Here is a 10,674-nt window from a genome sequence, read left to right on the forward strand (position 1 = left end):
GTACTTTCACTTTTGTTTACTATGCTCACAGTAAGTACAATACTACAACTCTTACCTGTCCCATCCGTGTACAAGTCGTCTGCACTTAACATTTTCCGTTTAATACGCACAGACTTTCCAGATGCGAGACTATGTTCCTCCATCCTCTCAAAGTCAATGGTGTATGGTTGATTGTCAAACAAAATATCAATCTTCTTCTGTTTCATCTTCCAAGCGTTCTCAATATACACCGTGGCATCTGATGGGTACGGGACAGCCGTGGAGGACCCCTGGTCGTGCCACTCCCACTGTACGGTTTTCACGATTTCTGCATCGCTCATACAGTTCGATGCCCTTCTCAGAAAGTCCCTGAGGTCAGGCACAGCCTCTGAGACGTAATCTTCAAATCCAGAGATGATAGCAGTGGTACCCTGTATGTTGATCTCAACAGCATGCTTTCTTTTAATAAGATCTATGCATCTCTTCTGGAAGGAGGAGAGCTTACGCAAGTGCTTGTGTTCTAACTTCTCCTCACACTGCTTTTGACCCACCTTCTTTCCTAACGCAATGTCCACCCTAACAAGATCATGGGTGTAGCTTGCGTAGACGAAGATCTCGGCCTTATTGTTAGACCTTATCTCATCCTCCAACGACATCTCGACGGCCTTCTCAAGCTGCATGTTCTCCCCAATTGGCATGGAATTCCTCCTGGAAAGGTCAAGAGCCATCTGGAGGTTGTCTGTGTCCGATCTCCGATTGATCTCCATGGACAGCTGAATCGCCAATGAGAGTCTTGCGTCTTCGTCAAGGTTGCAGAGATTCAGAGGTGTAGAGGAGCTCGGCATGTCAATGGTCTGCAGTGCACGAGGTGAGGCAGACTCCTCTTCTTGCATTGTGGAGGTATCCTGGTCCAGATCTGAATAGAGATCTTCATCTTCCATGTTTGTGGCCAGGTCACTGCCGACAACTGACAAGATCTTCTTAGCTTCTTCAATACGAGCTGAGCGACAGAAAATATTTGGTGAATACAAACATGAATACCCTGTAATTTTCTGTATTTGTAATTTTAGAGATCCCTGTCTTTCCCCATTCAAGGTAAAAGTCTTGAATAACTGATTAGTTGCAAACATTGTCAACTAGTGGCGCAACATTCCTAAAAGTACTTAGTAACAGTCAATGCAACTATTCATTGTCAGCTATTTCTGCATTAATCACCTGACGTGTTGGCATCAGCAGAATTCCCCGCTCTTACAGAGAAATCCTCTAATGAAGTTGCTGCAGAACTTCTCTTAAAGTTGTGACAGTATGTCATTTTCCATGCCAGCTCGAAAATATCCTGCGGAAAGCACAACCATATTCAAGGGTTACGGGATATTTGAGTAACATCCAGATAAAGAAACCTTCAGCAGAGGTCTGATACATTACATTGTCTTCTAGAGGTCTCCAGTGGACTTTTTCCATGTTGATGTAGACCTGAAACTTGGCCGTCATTTCTGCCAGTAAGTTGGCTCCCTCCAACTCCCTCAAGAAACGGCAAATGCCAGGCTGGTTGACCACAATGCTTCTTGTGCAGGTCGAACCAATAATACCTCTTAACACCTCCTCCGCCGTCTGACACGCACACAGATCTCCCTGGATCTGCCAATCAAATGAAGAGATTACAAAACTGCTCAAAGACAAACTTTCTAAAATGTATGTTAAGATACAGAACTAAATTACTAACACTAAACCCTTCGCCCGTGTCCAATGGGAATATCATGACCTGTCCCATGTCTGCGAGTAGATCTTGATAATGGAGCTGCAGGAACGTCAGCATCCCTTTATCCATAGACAGAATGGTTTCCCTCTGGATTGGAGTCCTGAGAAAGTGAACAATCTTCTCTTGTTTCTCATTTTCCATCCCTTTCATGGTGACTGCCTTTATCATATCACCGGTGTCTGACACTACGGCGCTGCAGAAGTCCAGAGAGCCCAGAAAGTCAGAGCACTCTGGAGTGAAAACCAAATTCTCGTATTCTCTGGCTACGGGCACCGTAAACTCGGATATCTGGGACTCTATCAGATCTCGAGCTTGGTTGACTGCACTAAGAGATGACGATACTACGGAGACTGTACAATCTGACACGCTGTAAGTTGATTGTAAACCTTTCAATGACACATCTAGCCTGTTTTTAACATCTTGCCTTTCAAGAAACTCGGCTTTGAGTTTGTCGTATGTCAGGTGGACCTCTGTGACACTGCTTAGGAAATCCAGCACTTTGTTTTTGAGTCTTTCAACCTCAATATGGTCAAGACCTTTGATTTGAACGCCGTCTTTGGTAAGACTGACGTCAAAATTGGGGTGAGCCTTTGTGAGGTTTTCGGGCAGCTTACTCAAACGTACCAGGTGATGTTTGGCCGCATCAGGCACAGATATAAAGCTAACGCATTCTTTTTGGGTAGGCAAGTCAAGATCTATAGGATCAACTTCCATTGGCTCTAATGCTGATGATGCAGCACCGCTAGTAGACCCGGCAGTTCTGCTAACTAAACTTGTGGCGTGCTGTGGGATAACAGCACTGTCTACTAGGTTGGTGTCCATCACTGGGTCAGAAACAGTGGGACTTTGATATAAGTCTGGGCTGATTTCGGTCTCATCCTCATCCATTTCATCCATTGATGTTCCCTGCCCATTTTGAGGTGACTGATCAGCCACTCCTTGTAGGAAATCAAAATACGGCTTGACTATTAAATCTGCGTCATCCAATTTATGTGAATTTTTAAGGACGTTGTCCACAGCTGTGAAAGAAAGAGCTTAATTGACATTCAGGAATATAAAAATGTAAAGAAATAACATGGAAAGAGGCGTACTGTCTTACATTTAAAATCCTTAAAGGACACTTTAGCACATCCATCAGCCAGCATGGTAATTCCTAGGACGTCTGCCCCTCCACCACGACTACTTCCAAAGTAGACCTCTATTGTGTCTTCTGTGGTGTTGGGAGACAGATTGGACACCAGAATGGAGTCTGTTGCTTCTACTTGCTCCAGAGAAAACTTTGCTCCATCAAGACCCTTCTTAGAAACTTTATCTCTGATCGTCTGGAAATCTGCAAAATAACATTTAAGACAATTTAACTGTATGGCATTCATGTGAAATGCTTCAAGATTTTGTCTTAAAGTGTTTCAATTTACCTACAAAGCCACAACACATAGCTGACACAACTGAGGAGTTCAGATAAAAAACCATCTAAGTGCATCTGACATGTTTTCTTGTAAATTAGCATTTTTTTATCAGGCTCTTATGTTTAGCTTCAATAATTTCATTTTAATGGCAATGAAAAGGTTATAAGTCAGTTATTGAAATGTCTTTCATTGGTTTTTAACCAGCTTTCGCTGCAAACATCTCTAGGTGTATGCAAGCTTTTTTGGCAAAAACCTAAAATTCTAAAAAAATGTTTTAAAAAAGCTTGCCGACTTCCGGCGACAGTGACCGTTGGCGACCAGATGTGGTGTTTCTAGTTGTGCGACAAAGTTGAGAAAAGTTTGAAGGTAGATTCACATTATAAGCGACTTTGTCGCTGTGTGTCGCTCGTCTCTTTGTATAAAGTTAAACTTTTCTCAACTTTGTTGCACGACTGGACACGCCCATCTAGCCATCAACGGTCACTGGCGCTCGTGTCGCCGGATGCCGGCGAGCTTCCATTGAAATCAATTAAATTGCGTCGCTCTGCTATTGCTAGTCGCTTATAATGTGAATGTACTTTAACTTTGCAAATGATAAGCGACTTTTTGGAGCGACTACCATTGAAGGTACATTCACATTAAAAGCCACTAGCAGTAGCAGAGCAACGCGATCTTATTAATTTCAATGAAAGCTCAGCAGCATCCGGTGACACAAGAGGCAGTGACCTTTGACGGCTGGATGGGCGTGTCCAGTCGCGTGACAAAGTTGAGAAAAGTTTAACTTTATCCAAATTATGAGCGACATTTGGGAGCGACTACCAATGAGCACAAAGCAGTGGAGTTCACGTCATCCGTCTCTCTTCAGTTACTGGAGTGAACGTTACATATTTGTTTATGACAACTAGATATAGAAACACCTCTTTTGAAAGAGACGAGCAACACACAGCAACAAAGTTGCTTATAATGTGAATTAGGGGTGTAACGGTAAACACAAATCAAAGTTCGTTGCGTACCTGGGTTTTGAGGCCACGGTTCGGTTCCTTTTCGGTACAGTAAAGGAAAAATGCAAACATTACACTGCAGGTTGTTTATTACTATAAACTTTTTTTAACAATTTGTTTACACTTTTTAAACACTTTTTATTAAAATATATATATTTAATAAAAAAGAATAATAAATAAAATACTGCTGCAAAGTTCTCCACTTAATAACATACTTTTTCTTACATTATTTTATAACAGTAGGTTAATCTTTTCTTAACCTTCTCTTAAACTTTTTCAACTAAAACCTTGCACTAAACTAACAAATTCAATTTCTGAATATATTTATGAACTATTAGCCTACATTTTTGCCACCAAAAAAATTTTCTGTTTTGATTTATTTTGGATTTTTTAATTTAAGTCACAGTATTGAATTGGTTATGTACCATCTCTGTATAAAAATAATATAACTGTTCTATGTGTAACTGCATAGCAAGCAACATGATGATATACTTATTAAACACTCATATTGAGATGAGTGAGTTGCATACATAGCCATCTTTGATCTTTTGCACGTTTCTCCTAATCTTTGCTTGTGTCGCCAATGTAATCTGTGACTTAAACTAAAGAACCCCTCCGCAGCTGAGTAACAGCTGAGTAAGCCCGGGTTACAGCTCTTCTCTGTCCCGACCAGATTAACTAATCACATTTTGACAATGATATGATTGACGTGAGGTGCAGATGAAAAATCTAATCAGGCATTCCGTTATTCCCGCGTGTCACAGAAAGCACGTCTCATGATTGCATAGCAACGAAAGACGCACAACCTCTCACGCACTTTTGAAAAAATAAAACAGCTCGTTGTCACACGTTTAACACGCGCTTTTAGATGCGACACGTAAACGTTTACATCAATAATCAAACGAATATACAACTAAGTAAATAAAAATCTTTCTGCGGGCCATATGTTTGACAGAAGATTTGCGCTGAACGCGGAGACTTCCGCCACTTAATATGTTCGTGTGGAAACACGAAAAGTGACCTATGTTCCACACACAACAGATTGATTTGGCCATTCGGTACACACGTGCACCGTGCTGAAAGCCCTGTACCAAAATGGTCCGGTCCGAATACACGTATCGTTACACCCCTAATGTGAATGTACCTTTAGTCGCTGTGTGTCGCTCGTCTCTTTCAAAAGAGGCGTTTCTATATCTAGTTACTCCTCGTGATCTCCCCTGCTTCGTTCTCATTGGTAGTCGCTCCCAAATATTTCTCATAATGTGCATAAAGTTAAATATTTCTCAACTTTGTGGCGCGACTAGACACACCCATCCGGCCATCAACGGTCACTGTCGCTCGTGTCGTCGGATGCCGCCGAGCTTCCATTGAAATCAATGAGATTGCGTCGCTCTGCTACTGCTAGTGGCTGCTAATGTGAATGCGGCTTTACTCGTTTGTTTATGACAACCAGATTTAGAAATGCCCCCTAACGACAGCTTTGACAGAGACGAGCGGCACAAAGCGACAAAGACGCTTGTAATGTGAATGCGGTTTGTGTCATAATAAACGTGTGGTGTCTGCATGTTTATAATGCAAGGTTAAATAAATGACTAATTCAATGAATCCACAGCATCTTCGAGGGGCCGTTTCCTGGACAGGGATTAGACAAGTCCTAGACTAAAATAAATGTAAGAGCTGTCCAAACTGATAACATCTTGCACTGACATATCTTAAAATACACCAGTGCCCTTTGGTTTGCCTCAAAATGCACACAAGTATTGTTTTTAGTAAGCCATGTTTGTTAAAACTAGTTATATTTCCTATTTAAACTAAGGCCTAGTCCTGGCTTAAGCAAATCTCTGTCCGGGAAACCACCCCCGAATGTTACATATATTTTAGGAACAGACAGTTTAATAAGTATAAACGTAAACGTTCCCAATTTGGTGGTCACTGTATGAGCTGTTTGGTTACAAACCTCTAGACAAAGGGTTGTGGAGGTGAATGAGAACCAGGTCCTTGTCTGGAGACAGATACAATGTGAAATCTTTTTCGACATCCATAGAAGTAATGTTTTCCACATACATCTCCACTGATTCCATAGGAGTGTTTGGATTGAGCCCTTTTAGCAACAGCTTTCCCGGGTCCTTCGGTGGTTTCTTACGTACTGTAAGTTTAATATTACTGAGGACATGGGAGTCTTTGGAAAGAACCCTGGCAGCATCTATTATAGAAGAGACAGGTACAGTACATAAAGAGATTTGCTCACACATGTCTGTAATTTATAAACATCTACAGAGGATTCTGGTCTTACCCTCTGCTTCTTTAAATACCACTACCACGTTATTTCCACATCTCTCCAAAGTCTCCACATCGCCTCCTCCAGATCGGCGCTTGTTTTCAAAGTAGATGGAGAGATAGTCCTCGTCAAAATCATCAGGAAGATCCAGAACTTCCAGACTCCTCTCCTCTAGGCTGTTTTCAGCCATCCTGACAAAACATTAAACAATAAAGGATGATGCTAAACCTTATGTTTGTATTTATAACTTAGTATTTATTCATACAAAATCGCATACATAATTCAATAAATCGTCATACTTAAGTAATTTGACAGACTAATAAAAGTCACAGTTGAGAATACAGTGAAATGTGCCAATTGTCTATGCTTTCTATTATTGTGTTTGTATCTTCACAGCTGAAGATTTCATATAAATACTGCACAATAACATGATGTTAGAAGATTCTTTCTGATGTAACGCGTTTATAAATAAAAGTTATAATTTTGTTGTGACCGTAAAGCCAGTGCTGAGAAACAGAAACTGAAAGAGTGACGCTGGATCACAATTCACTAAATATATAATATAAAAAATAACATCTGACATAATTTGATTATTTTTTATGTATAATAACAACAAATTATTAACATTTAAGTTTTGCAGGCTCACCTGAAACTTAAATATTCAGTCTGATCATGACATATTGTGAACTGCTGCTGCTGTGACTCTGTACTTCCTGGTTTGTGACAAACAGCACTTACGCTCCAATGTGTTCAAGGCGAAAAATAATTTAAGGATGCAATTAAAAAATCAAATAAAACTAGACTGGCGTGAAATATTAATTAAAATATTATAAATACATTTTAAAACAATAATAATAACGTACTTTTACAAATGATAAAAACAAGACGTAAAAAATAAATATGTGTATGTCTGCACAATTACATACGATTTGCGATAAAAACAAAACACTCGGTGACATCGACGAAATTTCACAAATACTCTCTTTCTCTATCTACTGTCATCTGGATTACTGCGCAACATAAAGTAAAAGTCCCTAAAGTATAAGCTCCTCCCACCCACGAATGACTAGCCCAGCTAAGGCGTTTCACTTCTGTCAATCATTCTCTTCAACCAATAGCAGTGCTTGGTATTGGGATGTCGTGCTGTAAGTAGTGCGCATGCGCAGATCTGTATTGCGTTTAGGAAGACCGCAAGCGTGTGAGGGGTAACGTAAATTGTTTTTAATGCTTATGTTTTATCAAATGTATAGAAATTCTTGTGTTTATATTAAATCTGTTCTGGGTAGAATATCGTTTACCGCATTTGTCGTCATGTTTAACACTTACTTAGTTACAGAAATGTTTTAGCTTTACATTAGACACAGAAGTACACAAACGTTATTCTTTTAATGTATATTAAGAAGTATTTCCTTTAGATCTTGTAATTAACATATCAGGTAGTATATATTTGGGTTAGCTATGTGAACAGTGTGAATCTGTGTTTTCAGGCAATGGATCCTCAAAAAGATGTTCAGCCTCCCAAACAGCAGCCGATGATCTACATTTGTGGAGGTACTCCACTAATATAATATGAACCCAATGTTTTGTTCATATGCAAACAGAATTGATGTGTGTTCTTGTTTTTCAGAGTGTCACACAGAAAATGAGATTAAGGCGAGAGACCCCATTAGATGCAGAGAATGTGGATACAGGATTATGTATAAGAAAAGGACCAAAAGATGTATCCTTTTTAAACCTATAAATACTTAAATTGCTTAAAAATTGGGTTTTAAATTATAAAAAAAACCCACTATGATTTCTAATATGACATGGACGTTGTAATATTAACACAGTGTAGTATTATTATATTAGTTTTAATCAGTTTATCTTTTTTGTTTGCTGTTCTGTTTATTTACCCTTGACTCCTGATTCAGTGGTCGTATTTGACGCCAGATGAACTTCACTTTTGTTTGTTTTTCTGTTCTAATATGCTTTTTTAAAAGTGTCTAAATGTAAATACATGTATACGATTGAGTTCGACACGAGAGTTCAATACAGTTTGCTATAAAAACTTCTGTGAATGTGTTGCTTCATTTTTTCACATTTTGACCATGCACGTGAAAACCAAGCTAAATTTGTTTGTTTTTACATAAATCATCCTACATCATATAAAGAACATTCTGTAAATATGTAATCTTGATTGCTGTAATAAGGTCATGTCAAAAATTTAAATGAATGACTTTTATCAAACTTTGATGCTCCTAATGTCATAATTACATAAAGGGGCGGTTTCCAAGACGGGTCTTATCCGAGTCCCGGACTAAAATGCATGTTTGAGCTGGCTCAATTTATAAACATCCACTGCCGTATCTTAACATGATTCAGTGCCATTGATTTGTCTCACATGCACATTTGTAAGGTACGTTTGTTAAAACAATGATGCTGTTTACTGGACAAAGGATTGGACTGGTCCTAGACTAACATAAATGTGAGAGCTGTCCGGGCTGAGGACAACTTGCACTGACATATCTTTAAATACATTACCCTTTGTTTTGCCTCAAAATGTACACAAGTAGGGTCGGTTTCCCGGACAGGGATTAGCTTAATCCAGGACTAGGCCTTAGTTTAATTAGGAAATATAACTAGTTTTAACAAACATGTCTTACTAAAAACATTACCTATGTGCATTTTGAGGCAAAACAAAGGGCACTGGTGTTTTTTAAGATATGTCAGTTCAAGTTGTTATCAGTTTGGACAGGTCTTAAAAATAGGGTGGCCATTCGTGCCAGTTCCGACCGCCAGACACGTCCCGAACATGTTTTCAGGTTCGTTATCTGGAAGTCGTGTTGCTCGACCGCATACATCATCGAGGTTCTCACATTTCAGTTAAAATACATTCGAAAATTAAGACATACAATCATTGTAGTTTCATTCGTACCTTGAAACGAAGCGGTTGCTTTTCTGAAATTAAACCTGAAATATTAAACGTTGATGACGTATGCGGTCAACAAACGTGACTTCCGGAGAACGAACCCGAAAACATGTTCGGGACGTGTCCGGTGGAACAGGCACGAATGGCCACCCTACTAAAAATGTTTTAGTCTAGGACTAGCCTAATCCCTGTCCGGGAAACCGCCCCGTAATGTTTTTAGTAAGACATGTTTGTTTAAACTAGTTATATTTCTTAGCTAAACTAAGGCCTAGTCCAGGCTTAAACTAATCCCTGTCCGGGAAACCAACCCTATGTCCTAAAATAAATAAAGCCTAGTACTGGATTAATCTAAACCCTGTCTGGGACTTTAAGACTTTAGACTGGATTTCACAGACAGGGTCACATTTATATTTTTACACTTGAAAATGACTCACTAAAGTCAGTCTTTGGTAATGCCTTAGTCATTGAACAACTTGTTTTGTTGTTTTATTTTGAGGAATTTTGATGTCCAGTTGATGTATGTAGACTGAAAGGGGGTTGCGTTACAAGTCACAATTTTTCATTTAGAAATAAAGTGACATTGATCTGTTTTTACTTCTTCATCATTACAGGCTTTCTGTTAAATGTAGTATTTACTGTACATCCGCCTCTGTTTTAGACAAAATATGTACTCATTTAGCAGATCCTTGTACCTGAAGTGCCTTACAAAAAGGAACACAAACAAATAGGCAACATTTAAACATAGCAAAAGTGAGAATACTACACAACTAAAAAAAAAAAGTAAACTGGGAAAGGTAAAAAAAAAAAGTAAACTGGGAAAGGTAAAAAAAAGTAGTGCTGAGCATAGATTAATCTAGACATAGCATAAAACATACAAAATAAAAGTAATTTTTGCATAAATATTAGTTTGTGCTTTTTGTAAATTATTATGTATATATAAATACACACACATTCATGTATGTATTTAAGAAAATGTACATGTATATATATATATATATATATATATATATATATATATATATATATATATATATACATCTGTGTGTGTGTTAAATATACATAATATTTACACACAGCACAAACTCATATATTATGCAAAAAATTACTTTTATTTTGTATGAGATTAATCTAGAATAATCTATGCCCAGCCTTCTTCAGGGTTGCAATAAAGATTTATTTGGGAAACATTACACCCAAACAAAAAAGGCAGATCATTAGCATAAAATTAAATATGCATTTTGCAAAGCAGATGGAAATTTGAAGCCTTTAAATATACAGTACCTTTAAAAGTCCTCTATATTTCATTTCTACCAATTAATACAAAATATAATCAATTTAAG

General features: G+C 38.4%; 2 protein-coding genes across 3 annotated transcripts in view; one reads left to right on the forward strand and one right to left on the reverse strand.

The window, feature by feature from the left end:
- parp10 (poly(ADP-ribose) polymerase family member 10) overlaps positions 1-10,674 on the reverse strand; it is a 31,495-nt gene that overhangs the window by 5,264 nt on the left and 15,557 nt on the right. Inside the window, exons 1-8 of one of the 2 annotated variants that reach the window (XM_055219595.2) lie at positions 7,070-7,450; positions 6,439-6,614; positions 6,103-6,348; positions 2,838-3,068; positions 1,703-2,757; positions 1,405-1,617; positions 1,195-1,315; positions 56-979 (exon numbers count right to left, since the gene is read on the reverse strand). In XM_055219595.2, the coding sequence (XP_055075570.2) occupies positions 56-979; positions 1,195-1,315; positions 1,405-1,617; positions 1,703-2,757; positions 2,838-3,068; positions 6,103-6,348; positions 6,439-6,613 (2,965 nt within the window). In that variant the 5' untranslated portion in view covers position 6,614; positions 7,070-7,450. Of the gene's footprint in view, positions 1-55; positions 980-1,194; positions 1,316-1,404; positions 1,618-1,702; positions 2,758-2,837; positions 3,069-6,102; positions 6,349-6,438; positions 6,615-7,069; positions 7,451-10,674 lie in introns of those variants that run through there. The other variant, XM_055219594.2, reaches the window with a different exon arrangement.
- On the forward strand, positions 7,533-8,474 carry polr2k (RNA polymerase II, I and III subunit K). The gene is made up of 4 exons (XM_055219597.2): positions 7,533-7,628; positions 7,911-7,974; positions 8,051-8,143; positions 8,337-8,474. Exons 2-4 carry the CDS (start codon positions 7,914-7,916, stop codon positions 8,357-8,359), a joined length of 177 nt encoding a protein of 58 aa, XP_055075572.1. The 5' UTR covers positions 7,533-7,628; positions 7,911-7,913; the 3' UTR covers positions 8,360-8,474.

Source organism: Misgurnus anguillicaudatus, chromosome 20 (assembly GCF_027580225.2).
Source record: "Misgurnus anguillicaudatus chromosome 20, ASM2758022v2, whole genome shotgun sequence".
Taxonomy (NCBI): domain Eukaryota; kingdom Metazoa; phylum Chordata; class Actinopteri; order Cypriniformes; family Cobitidae; genus Misgurnus; species Misgurnus anguillicaudatus.

What these genes read in the sequence shown, in the direction of transcription:
- polr2k (XM_055219597.2), top strand. Translation starts at nt 7,914, where the DNA reads ATGGATCCTCAAAAAGATGTTCAGCCTCCCAAACAGCAGCCGATGATC. An exon ending in GATGATCTACATTTGTGGAG is followed by an intron (nt 7,975 to 8,050) that starts GTACTCCACTAA and finishes CTTGTTTTTCAG; the next exon opens with AGTGTCACACAGAAAATGAG. An exon ending in TAAGAAAAGGACCAAAAGAT is followed by an intron (nt 8,144 to 8,336) that starts GTATCCTTTTTA and finishes CTCCTGATTCAG; the next exon opens with TGGTCGTATTTGACGCCAGA.